We start from the raw sequence: 19,136 nt of genomic DNA on the forward strand, positions 1-19,136 counted from the left end.
AGCGGCCACTGACTTACACACCACTGGAACTTAGAAGAAACAAAATACAAGTAGCTTTTCTGTGGCCTCAAAAACACTTGCTGTCAATGTAAAATAGTTTCTGCTTTCTTTGAGCTTTGCACTCTCAGTATATCCTGTGCATATGACCTCTTACTGCAGAGATTTCCATCAGTGTTTTGGAATAGTGATTAGATTCATTCTTTATGCATGAAATACTCTAAATCCATTCTTATCGCAGATAAAAACAGCTCCAAACAAAGACAGCATTGTTACCATAGATACAGCTGCGGCCTCGGACAGAAGGCCTGCTGCGGATAACCAGAGAGCTGTGGGGGAAACTGAGTATGAATGATTCATGTTTTCACTCAAACTCTTACTTATAGCAAGCCATTTTTGTTAAACAGAAGGACTGCAGTTGTGACTTTGGCTTAAACAACTTCTTGCAAGATTGTGAATAAAAAAACAACTTGTGAAAGAAACTGTGAGTTTCTGTTTGTTTAAAATATTTTGTTTGCTTCTTTAGCCTTAAAGGAATACCTAACCCCCCAACATGACCATGTATATATCAGTTACTCACCATGTGACAATGAAATCATGAGGAAAACTTTGTTTTTCTTGCATGTCTCCACGGTGAAAGATGAATCCAAAAATAGAGAAACTTCTTTATGGATTTAAATAAATGGGGGTCGTGTTTAACAACAGCAAAATGATATCAAAATATCTGTTTACAAACTCTCATACAGCTCGTGCAGTACAATCCAAGTCTAATTTATCCAGTCGTATGCTCATTACTTCCCAAATATGTGCATTTTAGCTAAAACATTGGTATTTTAAACTAAACTTTAAAGTGAATCTTATCTGTGCTCTCTCTACAACTACATTGGCTAAAACAGTAATTTTACCTTGCTGAACATGGGAGCTGCTAGTCTACGACTGCTTGTGTTGTTGTGTGACATGGCTGAATCCAAATGAACCATTTATAACACCAAAGTCACACCATAACACAAATAACTAACTGATCAAGGCAGTGGTGGACCAGCAGCTCCCATGTTCAGCGAGGTAAAATTGCTGTTTTTCTCAATGGAGTCTGGCTTCGAAGATGAGATAAGTTTCACTTTCAGTCCAGTTTTACATACTAACGTTTCAGCAAAAATGAACGTTTGGTAAGTTCTGAGTGGACGACTGGATAAATAGGACCTGGATTATACTGCACAAGTTGTGTGAGAGTTTTGATTTAGTTTTGCTGTTGTTAAATATGGATCTGTATCATCATGAATTTTCTCTGTTTTTGGAATCTTTGCTCACTGGAGGCATGCAAGAAAAACAAAGTTTTCTTCATGAATGCAACATAACATAGGGTGTGTAACTGATATGCAAATAATCATTTTGTGGGTGAAATGTTCCTTTAAACCTACAGATTACTTATTATGCTTTTCAAGAAATTGTCATGGTACAGCTGCCTTGTGGTTTACAAAACTATCCTTTAAAACACATAACATGAGTTTAAGTTTCTGCTTTTGATGTGCTGTTTCTGTGCCTGTTAAATCAAGTGCAATGCATCTCAGATTTTCCTGACATTTAAGCCACATGCTGCAACCCTTACATGATCTGTAACTCACCCTTCGCTTTGGTAAGCCCACAGCTACACCCAGAGTGCAGTACCTCTGCAACATTTGACACATTCTTTAACCATCTATTTTGGATATTCTGCAACTGACGTGAGTGGAAAAGCAAACACTGTTTCCAGACATGCTGAGGAAAAAGACAAATGTGAGGATTTCTGTCAGTCCAACCGCACAGACCTTATTTAGCCACTGTGGGCATGTGGAGCAACACAGTAAAATAGCAGTTAACTTTCACAGGAGGTCACTGGGTGTAAAGTGATCCAGCCACTACAAGCACAGGATGTACCAAGTGCGTCACATAGACATGATCTGCAGCACAAATAGATACACACACATGCACAGTTGGAATGAAATAGCCTTAGCCACAATGGAGACTGCTTTCTAAGGAACCCACAGGCACACGACAGTGCCAAGAAGCGTTGCCATTTGTTTTCATATTTGTCACAGGACAAACAAAAGGGTGGCGCCTAAAATTGAAGACAGTCTGCGGCTGTCTGCAATTTTGGGAGCTACAGTACATGGAATTACGGGTGTTTTGTAATAACTTTGGGCATGGTTGTTATTTGAATTGTGTGTTAGATTTTCCGGGAAAAAGAAACAGTTGTGTGGGCTGTTGAGCGGCCAGCACTTCAGGTTTTAAAGCAAAGCCCTCACACTGCTGACTAACAACTGTTTTAATTATTGATTGATCTGAAGAATTTTCACAATGAATCAACTAATCATTCAGTCTGTAAAATGTCGGAAAAATAGTGAAAAATGCTCATCATACATTCCTAAAGCCCAAGATGTCAAGTGACTACTGTTGAATTAATCAGGTCATCCGACTGAACTGAACTGGTCAGAGCTAAAGCTGAGACACACATGTTTTTTGTCAACACACAGCATATGGAGTCTGTTTCATCTAACTGCTCTAAAGTCACAGCTAAGGGGCAAACGAGTGGACTACAAGAGGGTTTATTGAGATGTTTTCCCCTGCAGCAGGAGGGACGACTCAATAAATCTTTCCTGTCAGTTCTTTGTGTTTGTAGCATAATCAACAGCATGTCAAAGGTCAGCTCGGTTTGTTCTCTGAAATAGCAATTAAAAGCAAATTGATCGCACAGTCTTAGCTGAGTTTGTGGTCGGGTTGGTAAGGGAAGCCAGTTTTCCAACTTCAGCTACCAACTAACTCAGGCACTGGCTCATATTTGCCAAACCACTTCTCCAACTTCCGCATTCCAACTAAAGGCCAAACACTTCATTGAAGCACACGAGTGTGATGCTCCGTGGGTCAGATCCATCACCGGCTTCATGTGGGCTGACTTTACTGCCACCATCACTTGTTGGTCTACTGATTAACTATCAAACAAAGATTACTTCAGAGTTGATATGCCTTTGGGATAGCCCTGCAAACTTCGGCCAAACATTCCTTTTCAGTGGTTGACATTTTGTAGAGGACTGAAAGGGCCTTTGTATACAAAGGTCTCATGATGTTGACCCTCATGGGGTAGAGTCAATCAGACCATGGGTCTAATTTTATCAAAACATGAAGGGGAGGATGGATCCTGACCCCATCTAAGATAATAGATAAAATAAGAGTAGCCTTTATTGTCTCCCTGGGGAGAAATCTGTCTTAGGCATTCGAGAGAAGACAGGAGACGTGACGGCACGCAGCCTCCCCAAATAAACACCATATCCATGTACATGTACAATCAATCTACAATTAAAATTTAGTGACACACACAGATCCACCAGAACATACAGGCCAAGAATACTGTGTGATGCCTGACACCAACCTCAACTTCTCTCTAACCTACAACCTGTACAATAGCTCGTAAGTTTGTTTCTACAATTTTCACTTCTTGGTGGTTCCCTTTTCATGTGTGGAGAGAAAGACACGCTCTTTGAAAATGTCTGTTCCGTTAAGAAAACTTCATGGGGAGATGAGTGGTATGTTTTGGGAGGTGTGGCACCAGTTTTATCATGTCAGAGTCACCTTATGTGATGTTTTCTTGCTTCAAATACCTTCTGAGCCCTACCCTGTACTCTGAATTGCATTTTTCTGGTTCCACACAACTGACAATATGGCAGCAACAGGTTAATCCAACCCCATCTGGATTCATGGGTTCTAATCTTGATACGTTAGTATTGTTTCTTTCAGCCAACCTTCTACATTGAACTTACCGGTCAGAGGGCGGTGCAATAAAAATAAAAAAAGGACGTCAAAGTTATTCCAACTGTGTAAAAGGTTCATTTTTAACTGGTAAATGATGTTCCTTATTGTTATTCTAAGAAGGTAAACTAAGAGGAAGGAAGGCTTGGTTTTGTGACGTGTGAAGCTTTTTATATTTAGTGTCCTCATTATCACTCTCACAAAGGGTGTTTGGGTCAAGCCTATGATGAGAGATTAATGGCAGTTTTTATTGCAGTCCTGCATTTCACGATGCATCTCTCCGAGTCATCACCTCACCTAAACAATTATCCAAAACATTGTGTTGTTTTGGAGGAACAAATAGGGAGTGTTGCACTGGGTTCAGGCACTGTGTAGTTAATTGTAAAAACAAAACAAAAAAATCAGGTGCTCTTCAAGGACAGGGCAAACAGTCACATAAAGATAAAAACAAGGACTGGCCAGCTCACTCAGTGGTACAGGCAGGCAGTCCAAAAATGCATCCGAGGCACTCTGACTGTAGCTAAAAATCTTTTATTGATTCACAGATAAACCAACGCGTTTCAACTAGAGAGTCTTCATAGACGCTCAGGTCAAAACAAGTTGGTTTATTTATTTATTTATTTTAACTACAGTCAGCGTGCCTCAGATGCATTTTTTGGACCGCCCGCCTGTACCATGGACTTTTACACTGAGAGAGCTGGCCAGTCCTTGTTTTTTATCTTTATGTTTTTGTTTTGCTGTTTTATCTCACTGTCAATGTTTATGATGTCACACTATGTGGTCATGACACATTTCAGTGCAGTGATCACACTGTGTAATGATAAGACTACCACCACAACAGAGATCAGATATGACACAATGCAGACTGTAACTAATTTTGCTCCTTGTGAGTAGTAGAATTATGATAGCTGTTCATAGATTTATGATGTCATTTAATTTAATATACCCATTATTTAAAGTTATTTCCTCTAGAGCTAAGTTTAAGACTGGATTGCCAGCATTCAGTTAATAACCTAAATATTTTTAACCACTATGTCACTGTTTTCTTGTGTCTAACTGGAAAGCCTCACCCAACAGTTGACATCACCGGTCTGAGTTTGATCTAGATCACAGAGATAGTTTTTAACTGGACATTGTGTGCAACAGTAGTTGGCTTTAACACCTTTACGTTGCCAACATTTGAGATTCACATAGGTTCTGGAGCTTTAATGTGTGCCTTAGATTATTGCCCATGAAATGACATGACTATTGGCTTAATTTAGAAACAAAAAGACCACTTACAAAGAGACTGATATGGACACACGCACGCACTAGATCCTCCCTGCATCTCCTGAGTACCAGGATGCTTGGATCTAAAACAAGGAAGCTGGAGGAAATACATCTGTGCTCTTAGACTCCAAACAGACATAACAGAGAGCCAGGGCTTCAATCAGATCAGGCACTGTTATCAAACCCTTGTTATTATCTCAGGGGGGAACAAATAAACCCGCCATCCCTCATGTCCTCCCGTGTCATAGGACATGACGTGTGGAAGTTTTTTTATAGTCTGACTTGCATGTAAAGAGCCCATTCAAAAAAACCAAAAGACTCTTCAAAAGGAGCGAATGATTTGCACAGCAGCCACCAGAGTCTCTGGTATATCAGTGTGCGGGTGCTGCACAGTAAACCACGCTGCCACATCTTATCTGCATGGTACAGTAGGTGCAAAACTGTATACGAATGACAGCATCAGATAAGCTAGGAGTCCACGGCTCATCAGTGCGAAACGTAAACACCACAAATTCGACATGAGTCATGAGGTGGAGCCACAAAAAAACATCCCTCAAAGATAAACAGGTTCACTCGGGTGAAAAATAAACAGCTGGTATGAAATAAAGTTAAGACAAAATACTTACAGACGGCCCTGTGCTCCCCTAACGTTACAGTGAGCTAACATAACGTTACATGTCATTATCTGCAATATCAGCTAGCTATGATTTAAAGTCGTCGGGATTAACTTCTTCGTACGTATACAATGAAGTTTAGAGTCGTAAAGATGTCTGCAGTTGGTAAAACGACAAATAAGTCGGTGTTTGGGAAAACTTACCCGCAGTTAAGTTGCGCAGGCAGCTCACACTGTGTCATCTTTCTGTCGGTGACACTTTATTCAGCTTCAGTCAGCTACTATAAGTGACAGTGAGGCTCGCCTTTAGACCACGCCTACTGCGGCAGTGGACCAATGGCGTGCCGCTAATAAATAACCAATCAGAGCTCGTATCCATGTAACTATGATTTACATCACAGGTGTTTGGATAGATAGATAGATAGATAGATAGATAGATAGATAGATAGATGAGTAATTAATCAGTATACATTCTCTATTGCTATCTCTATCACCTCTATCTGCTCCTGAAGGTGGTTTTTAAAGTAAAAATGCATCCGATTTGAGAAGTTTATCACATATTTTGTATGAAAAATCTTTAGCTGTTACATAAATGGAGGGAATAGTAAAATTATTTGCCTCTGAAATGTGTGGAAGGTGCCATATGATAAACCGACAACATGCAAGTGAGGCATAAGTCCCTCAAAACCGTATGTAAGTACCTCAATCAATGTATTTAGTCTCATTCCACCATTGTACTCATGTACACAATAAGAGTTGATAATTTTGATGATTTTAATGAAGACTGGATTTCAGATGTATCCAATACATAGATGATACACATACAATTATTTAAAAAAAAACAAAACATTATTGCAGTATTTCCATCAGAGAAGGCAAGTAGGGCATTAATGTGAACATAAAAGTACCTAATTCATTAATCTAATGTTCAAGTGCTTCAAATCCATATAATATAACATAATATGATAATGTGCAGTGATGCTATTTCAGACTCGGTCAGGTTGTCTGGGGATTATCCCCTTACAGCAACATAACTATGACTATGTGTGTGTGTGTGTGTGTGTGTCATACAGTAGAAAACAGTATGCAAAGTGCAATGAAATAGTCTTTTTTTTTTAAAGATAAAGATATTTTTAGCACCACAATATCAAATTCATATCTTCCATCTGTGCCCTTGATGAAATAAAGGTTAGCACTTTGCAAGAGCCAAAATATGTTCTATACATCAATTCCAATACAGTTTTTACAAAGTGAGACTTTACAAGTATCATCAACTCTCTGTACATGAGCTGAAGTCAGTAGGAATGTCAACAGAGCCCCCTGCTGGTCAAATTTATAACTCCAGTTAAAACAGTGACTGCATTGTAACTCCTTAGGAGAAATGTTATCATTAAAGCCCATGTTTAACAGACAAAACGTTATGGTGCAACATTCAAGTTATAGTATACAATACAATATTTTACAAACATATTATTTACATATTGTGTAAGTCCATAGTGTCCATTCTCATATATAGTCACAAAGTCCCATGATCACCCTTGATGGAGGCATTACATAGTACAGTATTGTCGACAGGCGTCAAATTCCCCCTGGTCTGACATGTCCATGTCAGCTGATCCAGGAAAGAGTTCTCAAACTTCGACTCCAAGATGGTGTTGACATTTTTATATTCCATCTCTCGGCTTATTACAACAAACTGGTGTTTCCAGTTTGGGTGCCGTCTGAACGGAGATCCTGTACTGTAGATTCACCCTGTTTAACCAAATTACATTCTAATCTTACCATGGGGAAGGCCACTTCTTTGTCAGGAGGAAAAGAGGAACTGAAACCTGTGGATACCTGTGAAACTTGAAGAGCTTCCTTAACAACAGTGAATGGTTGTGTTGTACAGAGATAGCTGAACTTAACATCAACTATGGTGTAGAACTATAGTATCTTGTCATTCTCCGTTTCTCAGGTTCTTTGGTATGTACTTGTCTTAATGATCACAGGCCAGGTATTCCCCTTCTTGATTACCCCTTCTGCACAGGTTCTTGTGTTTCCAACAGATGCGACCCACTGCTGTTTGAGGCTGCCATCTTGTGAACTCAACCACAGCAGTTTCATGACACCATGCGGAAATGGAGAAACTGTATGTCCTGTGCACTTTTATTATGCAGTCAGTGTCTGTTATTCAGAGCATAAATAAATACACAGAATTTTTCCTTTCAAACCATCCAAACCAGCGGTCAGCAGACTCAGGGAAGAGCCCCACTAAAAGTGAGGATGGGCAGGCAGAGGAGGGAGCAGAAGGTGGGGTTGAGAGGCTGGATTTGGGCTGAGGTCGGAATTTTTCTTAACCTCCAGTCAGTGGAGCTGTCAGGTTTATAGCACACTGATATGTCACATCTAAATGGGAAAGGGGGAGACACATGGGTTAGATAAATAAAAACACTTGTGAGGGATGTGAGTGGACAACTGGTGTGCTATTGTTTCTATTCATGTATGAGCTCTGAGGGGAAACTGGGTTCTGGCGGAAGAGGATGCAAGTGAGATAAGAAACTGTAGTTAGACTACAAGAAGAAATAAGAGGCCTGTGGCTGAGGCTTGTCTGTCTTTGAGATGAGAAATGGTTTCTCTGACATGTGAAACACCTGAGAGACTTTTTTTTTTTTTAATTTATAATGAAGACATTAAAGGATTAGAGCAGCATGTCTAGAGGAGTTACCACCACTTGAAAGAACCATTTGATTCAGTGGAAAGGTGAAGTAGTTGGTGGTATACCACTTCTCTCCAGACAATGTATACTGTATGTCTACATCAATTCCTCTGTGTGTGTGTGTGTGTGTGTGTGTGTGTGTGTGTGTGCGTGTCTGTCTGTCTGTCTGTCTGTGTGTGTGTGTGTGTGTCCACACCTGGTGACGCTCTGCAGTACTTTTTTCTCATCCTGGTCCAGACATACAGCAAAGGTTGTGTTTCCAGCACCACTGACCTGCACCTTGTCCACCTTTACCTCTGTCACACTCAGCTGCTACAAAAGGAAAAAGAAACAGAGCAAAACTAAATGCATTGCACCTCATAAATGAATATTTCACAGAAGACCTGTGCTGATGTATTTGCACATCATTTCATATGGTATCCATTGCTAGTGCAGTTTGTCTTGTTTTACTTTTGTTTTATGAATTGTAAAGACAGTCTTGAGTTAAAAAAAAACAATTGTTTAAATAGGTCTATGTTTTGCTGAGGTGTGTAACAACTATTGGAAATCAAAGCTCCACATCTAAACGAGGTTAAGAGATTAAGCTACAACGCTGAGCAAATAATATTATTGCCAAAACACAAACACAAGCAAAACAGATGTGAGTCTTGCCTGTGTTGTGGCTTATTGTTCCATCAAGCTGTCGGACTGAAACTTTGCTCTCAGCGTATATGAGACGAGAGATTCAGGTGAGATGAGTTTGAGATACTATCCAGGATGTACTGAGATCTCCGTCTTTAAATAGAGACCGGAGTTGTTTGTGAAAGCACGCTGCTGCAACGCTATTCTAAACCACAAACCACCTCGGCGAACTGATGTCACGTTTAGCTTACCTGGTTGTAGCCCTTCTTGCTTTTACAGTTCTGTCTCTTCAGGACCTCAGTCATCGTGAGCTGCAGACACTCCATCTTTGAGTCTGGCAGAGATTGATTTAGTGACATTATGAGTACACTTATACATCTCACAGTAATCATCATCATCACCTACTGCAGATACAACAACAAAAAGATTGAGGGATTTCCTTTTACCATTGGCTCAACAGAACATACAGTTAGAATGAGATTAATGGGAAAAAATTATTCTTTTCACCATAAACAGTAATTACTATGTTAGCACATTTCAGTGACATAAAGTAGCCAGTGGCAGCAGTGTACCTAGTTCCTCGGGATTCTTGCATGCTTTTGTCAAGTTCACTGAAGTACAGACTTTGGTTTCTCTTTTCCATTGACTTCTCCCACTAATCACCACCTGAATGGAAGGAAAAGGGAGGGTAAATAATCCTGACTGACTGACTGACTGACTGACTGTAGGTTCAAATGACTCCGATGAAAGATAAGGGACAGATGATGAATGCATAACATCAGTAAAGAGGGTCAGCAGTCTCTATAGCAGGGGTGCTCAACATCTCTCCACAATCTCCTGTGCAAATTTAGGGAGCAAGCATATGACTGAGTGCCGCACATCTTACTTCCACATTTAATTGCCCAGTTGTCCACGAAAATGGTTAACTTTAGCTAACAGCATTTGTACTGATGACAGAGCGCAATTCCCACAACACTTAAGAGGTGCCAGTAGTTGCCATGAAACCAGTAGCTTTCTACAAGATGTCATTCCTAACCCAACACAGCGCAGTTTGATGGAGTAGCTAAGTTGTCTATAAAATGTAAGCTAATGAAAGTTAAAGTATTAAAATGGGCCACAGATGATTGAAATATAATGCATGGATTTCATATCATGTTTGGGGCCCACACAAAAGGTTTCAGAGGCTCGCCATTGGCCTGTGGGCTGCACTTTGAGCAACTATTCTCTAATGCTTCATGCCACAATAACAAAAGTTTTAGGTTTGTCAGGACAGGGCATATGCTCATAGCTGTTTAGCAGACTTTGTATTTTGTCACTTAATTTTGATGTGTCATTTCCCATGGGTGGAGAAGTGGCCATAACCGAAACCAATTGAATTAGGGTAAAGGGGGAGAGCCTGCTCTGTCTGCAAAAGGGTAATGGGATGTTTTTCTGCTGATAAGATGGTGTATTCATAAATGCTTTTCTTGTAAAGTACAGCTTCAAGACATGATTTTTAATAGGGATTAAAATCGCCATCTTACCCTGTTGTACACCACTTCCAACATGAGAGGCACTGCTTCTCGGTCACCGTCAATACCAAACCGTTTACTGGCAGCACCTATATAAAGAGAAAAAGACAAACACATTAGTGATGCATGAAAGCAGTGTTTTAGTTATATAGCCTACCCTTTAAAAGTGCAAAAAATAATGCTACAATACTGTTAAATATGACCACAAACTAGCAAAAAAAAACACTGTGATTTTTACATTGTGACAGAAGTTTTGCAGATGGCATGCTGTGTAGAAGATATCAAATTTCCAATGACAAAATCTAGATCGTTTGGTTTGAAGAATACTGTGAGTAATGGTTAAAATCATTTTTGCGGTAACTATCAGACGTGAGGCATTAAGACCTTTCCCTGAATTTTGACTTCTCAAAGGGAAATTAAAAATCAGAAGTGCAAGCGGTGGCGACAAGTGAAACTAGAAAAGTAGAAGTAGACTGAATCATGACATAGAAATAACAGATGTTCCGCTATCATAAATTTAGTCCAGCCTCAACCTCATAAAAACTGATGATGCATTTCACTGCATGGAAAATGTGGTTAATTTGATTCAGTGTGGCATGGTTGCTTGGATATGAGTTTGGCTTGTGTGTCACACTCACCCATAGCCTTGATGGCTCGCGTTCCAGCAGTGTGACCCAACTCTAGGGAGTGGACGAACACTTCGGTCCTCCTCTCTCCACAAGCTAATGTCAACTGCAACACCAAAGAGTCTCAATCAGTCACTGAATTTTGAGGTGTTATATTAGTTATTGTTAAGACCCAGAGGGCATCAGGGTCCTATTTCTGTTTACAAGGGTGCCAAGGTCTGGATACCAGGGCTTACGTGTTTTTTTTAAAATAGGTCCCTGGCAGAGGTGAATATAGTGTGTGTGTGTGTGTGTGTGTGTGTGTGTGTGTGTGTGTGTGTGTGTGTGTGTGTGTTTGTGTAAAAGTGTATCTGACCTCAGCCTGATAGAGCTGGATCAGAGCAGGCCGGACAGCATAGCGGCAGTAGTACAGGACCAAGTCAGCCAGGATGGGAAGACGTTTCTCATAAGAACTATCATATGACTCTGACTCCGTCTTTGAGGTTTGCTGCAGAGCAATAACAATTGAATACTTAATACAGCAGGAGGATTCATGTTGGGATAGTCTGAACAAAACTTTGGACATTTTATCTATCATAATAAAAATATGAAAAAAAAAACAGTTCTTAAACACGAATGATAGACTTTAGGATTAGTGTTGTTTAGGCAGTGTAAAGATTAAATTCCAGCTGTACCTGGCAGACGACGTTGGCGGGTAACTTAAGCAGACTAAGGGTGTTTCTTTCGTACCAAGGGTCCAACATACCCAGGAGGTGGGCAATATCGTTAGTGCTGTCCCCTGTGCTCGCGAGGTGAAGATCCTGCTTAAGCAAAAGCAACAGTTACAAGAGCGTAATTCTCTCTCTTTCTTTACTCTGTGCCACACAGTTCAGCTCTTCATCTTAGTAAATATGTGAGCCAATCGCCAGGAAAAATGTTGCACTTGTCTGCAAACCACAGATATGTTACATATGCACATTACTATATAGCAGACACGTTTGCATTTGGCAGGTGCCTTGCCGAAGTCACATGCAATCCACCATCCCTTCCACCTTCTGATGACAAAGTCAGATCATACACTATGTTACTTAAAGATGTTGATATCTTATGTATGTATGAAATGTGCAAACTGTATGTAACATATTCATGGTTTGCAGAAATGTACAATGGCAACATTTTTTTCTGGTGATGAGGTTGAAATGAAGTGATGGTGTAAACAAAACTTTGTGGTCAGTGTATGAGATTTGGCTGGTGTATTTTTTTTACTTACATTAAGCACCGATGCTCCCTTTGGAGAACTTTGAACCACAGGACTGGGAGACCTCAGACTTCCTGGCCCTGCTGCTGAGTCTCTCTTCACAGGCACAAAGTAGAACTGAAGTTTGAAGGCCCTACTGAGACGCGGGCACGCACTCTCCTTCCTCCTCAGGCTGTTGTAGGCTCGGGCCACCTTCCCCGCTACATGATCAGCACCAAACACCACCACCCTCAGCGTAGTATTCTTACTGTCCTCATCGCTGCTGAGAATGGGCCTCCTTCGGAAGCAGACATGTCTGAGAGTTTGACTTAATGGCTGGAGGAAGGGCTCAGGACTGCGTAACTTGACTTGCTGTGGTAGAGAGTTGGAGCGCTTCTCTCGCACCATTAAAAGGTCTTTTGATTCCGTGTTTCCTAAGCTTTTGGCTCGTGACAGTGACCGAGGGCTCTTGGGTTTGATGAAGAGCCGATACAAGTGCTGGCTGAGCCGAACTGATGCTTTGTTGATAGATTTTGGTGAACATTTATCAGCAACAGGAGAGGAGCAGATATAGTCATCTGAATCTTCAAAGTAGTCACTGTCACCAGCAGAAGTCACGGAGAAGAGGGACGGAGCGTAGGACTCTGAGGCTACGGACAAGGTGGAGAACATGGAGTCTTTGGAGGCAGTGGACAGGGAGGAGATGGTGGAGAAGGTGGAGGCACGATGGTTGGCACTGTAGCCATTACGGATCATAGACATTGAAGGCAATTCTACTCCGTGTTCATCCTCTTCTTTGTCTTCTTCCTCCTCCTCTAATTCTGCATCAATCTCTGCTACACCCTCCTCCTCATAATAAATGTCTACATCCTCTTCCTCCTCAGCTTGCCCATCAGGGTCATGCTCCAAAAGGGTGTTCAGAACATCTGCAGAGATCAAAATAGACAAATCACATACAGCATTGGAAAAAAATGCACAAAAACTATTCAATTAAAGAGAAATATGGTTTGTATTTCTGAATTGTTAAAATTGGAATTGAGAATTGAAAGAAGTAAAGAAAACTGACTCTTCATCAGCTCAAAGCAGAAAGATAATTCCCATATATGAAGCAACAAAGTGTCATGCAAAATACTTTACCAAAGTTATCCTTTTCCCAGTGAAACATGTAACACTTGGCTGTAGGCATGGGCAGAGTTTGTAGCATTCCTGAGAAGGACGGCAGAACAAATGACAGCCCATCAAACAATATCCACCGGAAACAGAAAATAATATCATCTATACAGAATGTCCCCCACTTCATATAACCAGCTGCCCTCTTACCATCAGACTTTCTTCCGTTGGATGCTGGAATTCTCATGCTCTTCCTTAATTGCTCAAGTCCCTGAATCACATGATCGCGGCCCTTCAGAGCATCACTCATGGCAGCAGCCGTCTCTAAGACATCACTTACAGCAGAGAAGAGCTCCTCCAATTCACTAACCGTTTTTTCCTGCAAAGAGTATGCATAATTCGGTATGGTGAATTTACATGTCTTAACACATCCCTGTATTGTTAGTCTAACTCTTTAAAGATATATTATGCAGGATTTTCCTAAAAAAAAAACGATGCATGAACTCAACAGAAGTAATACCTTTCAAACATTCTTATGACACACTAGAAGTGTATAACCGTGTATTTTTTGCCAAGACTCTGCCTGTCACCTGGAATTTCTTATTTCCTTTGTAATATCTGTGTTTGGGACCTTTATGAGTGTGCACAACCCCAAAGTGCTCAGGTGAGGTCAGGGCTCTACAAAAAGGTAACCAGTGTTGAAAAAAGGCAAACAGGGAGGCGAAACACCAAATACAAGTTAAGTTGTTTTTTACCTTCAATTTCATTGGTGAGCTATTTTACAAACAGTAAACAACAATCTTGCGTGGTATACCTTTAAATAGTTACAAACTTTCTACTGGTTTGTATTGGCTTCATCAAAAGTATGGACAGTACTGTAGATGTAATGCTACACGTCTCTTTGATGCTGCTTACATGATAGTATATTGCAAAGTCCTTCTGCAGTTATCTTGAAATACCATAAACTACTGACACTTATTTTAAAGGCACTCTAGCCTATGTGAAATTCAGAGTATATCTGGACACATGTTGTCAGCATGGAGGTGGCTGAGCCAGCAGCTGGTGGCGCAAACTCCATAAACAGCACTATACAATGGCGAGAGTGCTTAAAGAACTGGAAGTGTCAACTAGGGGGGAAGCAGAGGGTGGGCGCTATGTTTCTACGTACGATGCCGTCCCATTATCAGCAGTAATCTCCGAATGTGGGCAGTACAAAATGGCAATGAAGACCTTGCCAGTGGGATACATGCATGCACCAACATGCAGCCAGACCACCACAGCAAACCACAGAGAAGCTCGGGTTACAACTTACACAGAGGGAGCGGGACTTCATTCTCTGCTCAGGATGCCATTACTCCACTATATCTCTACAAAGCAAATATTGGTTTGCTGCTATATTATTGCTCTGAATGTCGCATACAAAACCTTGTAATGCATATAAATACAGTTTAAAGGGAAATATTAATTAATTGTAACTGATTCTGTTATGTAACCCCATACCACAAAAGCAATTTTAAACACAAATCATACCCAAAATATCATGTCATTGTGTTTCAGAACTATCTATTGATTCTAGTCCATAGTCCATAACTTCTCCACCCTGAGCACATATCCTACCTGCAGGACTTTATGGATGCTATGTAGAGGGTACTTGGTGCCTAGTGTGGACTGGAAGGCATGTTTGATCAGGGTGATGTAGGTCTCTTTCTGCGAGTGGTGAATGTGACTGAGCTGCTCAGCCACTGAGAGAAAGTCAGCGGGCACCTCACATGGGTTCATCAGCAGTACAGTCCTGCAGGAAGCACATATATGGCATCATTGGTCATGTGTCAACATGTACACAAATTCACATGTGGGAAGATGCAAACAGGATGCTATGGTGGTGGTGGTTCGTGGTGGTGGAGGTGAGTGGTGGTGGGCTTGTGGGTGTGTGGAGAGGGGGATGAAAAGGGACTTTCCAGGTCAGAAGTGTTAACCACATATATGTGCTATGATTCAGTAAACTTATGGACACTGAGTGCTGTTTTCTTGTTTACCTAAGATGCATAGTGTCAGATCAGATAAAGTTACTGTGAACTACTGACTTGTAAGAAAAAAAACCCAGCCCATTTTTACAAGAAAGCAGAAGGTGCAGATAACACAACGCCTGAAGTGGACTGAAATAAATAGCCAGGAACACACTGCTGTCCAATGATAAGACTGTACAAACAAGTTTCATGTGTGCACTCATACAGAGTAGTTCCTTTAAAAATGTAAATGTCTGAATATCATGGAAAACCTGGCTGAGTCGAGCTATATAGAAAACTGAAGAGTTCTACGTCCTATAGAGAGTATTGTTTGTTTTTACTGTATGGACTTACATGGTCTTGGAGCACTGGCTGGAGGTGTTAAGGCCCTGTTCTTCTCTCACCAGTCTCTGATAGGAAATCCCTATGAGGAAAATAGATTTTTTTTTACATTGTATTATTCTCTTAAACAACTAGACAAAAACACAATGATTTTTGTGACAGCGTCCTGGAGGCAGATGAAGGTTACAGCATTTAGAACATCATACAATACTTAACAAAATCATTATTTGTGTATGTGTACCCTTTTCAGTATTTTTAAAAAATCTGTGATTTTAATTTTACTTCATTACTTTTTATCACAACAACTATTGTACTTTGCTACATTTCAAGTTAAATCTGTTTCACAAAAGTCACATGGTAGAAGTCCTGAAAATGTCCTGATATACAAAGAACATTTACCTTCAGGGAGGGGTGAAATGACTTTCTGCTGCTATGCCAACACCCCCTGATGTGACTGCAGTGCCTCTTTCAGCTCAACATGTGTGAAAACTTGCACAGTGGGACAGAGAGGCTGAGCGGAGTTGTTATGTAGTGCTTTGGGAATGGACTAACAGAAAGGAGGACTTTGTGGTGCAAGACTCACAAAATGCCATTTAGACAGGTGAATACAACGATAAACTTACTGAACTCATTCTCCAGATGACAGCTTCAGTAACCACTGTAGCGTTGAATGTGTGGTGGTGTGTATATATAAAGTGTGCAGCTCTCTTTTTGCTTCAGTAGACTATGTGTTGTTGTGGCTGCAGCTGCTGTGGAGTTTATATTGTCATTGTTATCTCATATTTCTGTGTAGGCTGTGTTGATCACGTTTATTCTACTGTTCATTCTACATGAAGTAGCAGGTAATGTGGCTTAATGCTACATCTGCCCCATTGTCAGTAGCTCCTTTTATTTATTGTCATTTTGTTTGTCTTCTATGATTAATTGTATTTAGGCTACATGAAGGCAGTTGTATATTTATAATTGATAATAAGCTGAATACACAGGCCACAAAGTACTGTCTGTTTATATATATGTAAATATACATTGAATTTATTGTTGGTTGGTTTTTGACACTAAATGCATTTAATTTTGAAGCCCAAGTAGTATTTAGTATTTAAATTATTTAAATTACGCTGTAATCCACAGTAACATATGAACCACTTTTCACCTTTATCTAAGTAGTTTTACAGATTTTTTCCTTGGCAAAAATGTCTTAAAATAACTGTACTTTCACTTCAGTACAATATGCTAGTACGATTGTCTACTAATGTCTGTCAAGAAGTGGCTTAAAATGTATTGAAAATGTGTAAAAACTGCCTGGGGCTGTCACATATAGCTTCATGTTTATATTTGAACTAAACACTGTAATTACTCAATCAAGTTCCTAATAGATTTGGCACAAATGTTAAACCAAAAGCAACAAAGGGCCACATACTGTGTCTTTATGAAACACAGTGATGTATTAAAAAAGCTGCAGAGAAAAATCCCCTTTTAAAAGTCATTCATTCAGTTCATTCAAATGTATTCATTCAGTCTGTTGCTGTATTTTTAGTACTTCCTTCACCCTTCCTGTAAATTTCAGCATAGGTGTCTCCATGTGGCTTCTGCTTTTTTGTTTTGTAAATGCTGAAGCTTCATCATCCGGTTTTTAAACAATTTCTCTTTATATGGAGAAGTGCCCAGTATGACCTGTAGCCTTATCATTTTCCTGCCGCTGCTGTTGTTGATACTGGTGTGTGTGGCATAAGCAGAGTCCATTTGCAAGTGTCATCCTAAATGCATTTCTTTAACTTGTCACTAGAGGGGGGGTGATTACCAGTGTTGAAAGACAACAGTAGTAAATGTAGCAGCCACACACATGCAGAGTGGCCTTTCAAACAAAACAAACCCATCTATATTTACCTGGGGCCTTGATCTCCTGCTGTAGTGTGGAGAGGAGGTTTTTACACACACTGCAGTAAGGCTCTGGCCAGGTGAGGAAGCAGCGAAACACCTCAACAGCTTCCTCCAGCAGCTCTGTGTCTGGAGGACAGTATGGCGTCTGCAACCAAAACACATATCAGCTACTTTAATCGGGATCCTCATCTCTGAGAATAACTTTAATGACTAGTGACTCCTGCGTGACTGTGGACCAACCATTCTGGTCTATTGAAGACAGACAGTTTCCTCACAGCAACTGACAATGTCATAACTTGTAAAATATTTCGTATAAATGATCCTCCTGATGTATCAGACATGCAATAAAAGCCCTTAATGTTATGTATTACACCCATTCTGCACCTTAACTGTCCATTTGCCTTCATAATAAGTGCAATATAACAAACTGATGATGTAATGACAGTATCAGCATCTATGTTATTGTTCCTGTTCTTAGCTATTATTACATTACTACTTAATTCTACAACTGCATCATGAAGTACAGTGTGTCAGATACCTTATGAGGTAACTAGCCCAGTTTAGTGTAATAAAGTCATGTTATGTCATTAGCCACTGTTTTAATATATTTCAGGCTCTATGACAAACAAACCAAAGGTACATTTGTCACGTCATTTCAAAACCTCGAAGGTGTCACATTATCATTTGCTACACAGTTCTCTGAGGTTCTCACTTCCTGCTGAAAAAACACTATGAAGACAATCACATAAAATATGTTGCATTTTAGTCAGAGCAACTTGAAGCAATCAAACAACGACTTCTTTTGCCATCTGTCTGACCAGTAATAAATCAGTTAATCAGATTTCCAATGGCATGATTTTGTGTACTGTTACAGGACCACTTGATTCTTAAATGATCCTGAGTAAAAAATAGAAGTACTGTTTGTAAACCAAATCATTCTTGTGGAGCCAGTAAGGGTTGTGTGTGATTTTTAAACTGTACTACAAGATTTGATCACAGTATTGTAACACCTCAAAAAACGTCATAGTGGTTTGAACTGAGGAACTAACTAACCTTTTTAGAGTGCCCTTACACATGTGAAACACCGAATTGTACTGAGGTGATGAAAGGTTAAACGTTTGTTAACATCTTGAAAATTTGTACCTGAAGCAATGTGGAGGAGAACATGATAGCGAGGGGAGCCACCAGCTCATACTGACACTGCTCCTGAACCTGAACTCACACACATTGAGACAGACAGAGAGAGAGCGGTGATTAGGGTTCAGTAATTCTAGTGCCGCTTCACAACAGTGAGATATGTCCTGTTTGACCTCTCACCTCTCGGGTCTTCCTGATGATCTGTTGTAATAGGATGAGGAAGTTCTCAGGGTCCCTCTTCACCAGCTCTTCCAGGCTCCAGCGGTTCATTGACTGGCCCGCCGAGCACATTAGCACTGAAAACAGCACGTCATGTTAATGCAAATTCAGTA

The 19,136-nt window shown here is 40.3% G+C and overlaps 2 protein-coding genes across 3 annotated transcripts in view; both read right to left on the bottom strand.

Annotated features, from left to right (window-relative positions):
• LOC125885927 (phosphoinositide 3-kinase regulatory subunit 6) overlaps positions 1–5,939 on the bottom strand; it is a 29,150-nt gene extending 23,211 nt beyond the window's left edge. For both annotated transcript variants that reach the window (XM_049571768.1, XM_049571766.1), the window contains exon 1: positions 5,864–5,939. The gene's annotated coding sequence lies outside the window, so the exon portion shown is untranslated. The remainder of the gene's footprint in view (positions 1–5,863) is intronic.
• A 489-nt stretch (positions 5,940–6,428) lies between these two features.
• The window catches only part of pik3r5 (phosphoinositide-3-kinase, regulatory subunit 5), a 28,645-nt gene continuing 15,937 nt past the window's right edge, over positions 6,429–19,136 (bottom strand). The window contains exons 3-18 of the mRNA XM_049571664.1: positions 18,985–19,100; positions 18,811–18,879; positions 17,674–17,812; positions 15,802–15,871; positions 15,059–15,233; positions 13,652–13,820; positions 13,469–13,537; positions 12,365–13,257; positions 11,790–11,915; positions 11,471–11,602; positions 11,128–11,221; positions 10,502–10,578; positions 9,551–9,644; positions 9,230–9,312; positions 8,554–8,669; positions 6,429–8,047 (exon numbers count right to left, since the gene is read on the bottom strand). Coding sequence (XP_049427621.1) covers positions 7,897–8,047; positions 8,554–8,669; positions 9,230–9,312; positions 9,551–9,644; positions 10,502–10,578; positions 11,128–11,221; positions 11,471–11,602; positions 11,790–11,915; positions 12,365–13,257; positions 13,469–13,537; positions 13,652–13,820; positions 15,059–15,233; positions 15,802–15,871; positions 17,674–17,812; positions 18,811–18,879; positions 18,985–19,100 — 2,573 coding nt within the window. The 3' untranslated portion in view covers positions 6,429–7,896. The remainder of the gene's footprint in view (positions 8,048–8,553; positions 8,670–9,229; positions 9,313–9,550; positions 9,645–10,501; positions 10,579–11,127; positions 11,222–11,470; positions 11,603–11,789; positions 11,916–12,364; positions 13,258–13,468; positions 13,538–13,651; positions 13,821–15,058; positions 15,234–15,801; positions 15,872–17,673; positions 17,813–18,810; positions 18,880–18,984; positions 19,101–19,136) is intronic.

The sequence above is a fragment of the Epinephelus fuscoguttatus genome, linkage group LG3 (assembly GCF_011397635.1).
Source record: "Epinephelus fuscoguttatus linkage group LG3, E.fuscoguttatus.final_Chr_v1".
NCBI classification, from domain to species: Eukaryota; Metazoa; Chordata; class Actinopteri; order Perciformes; family Serranidae; genus Epinephelus; species Epinephelus fuscoguttatus.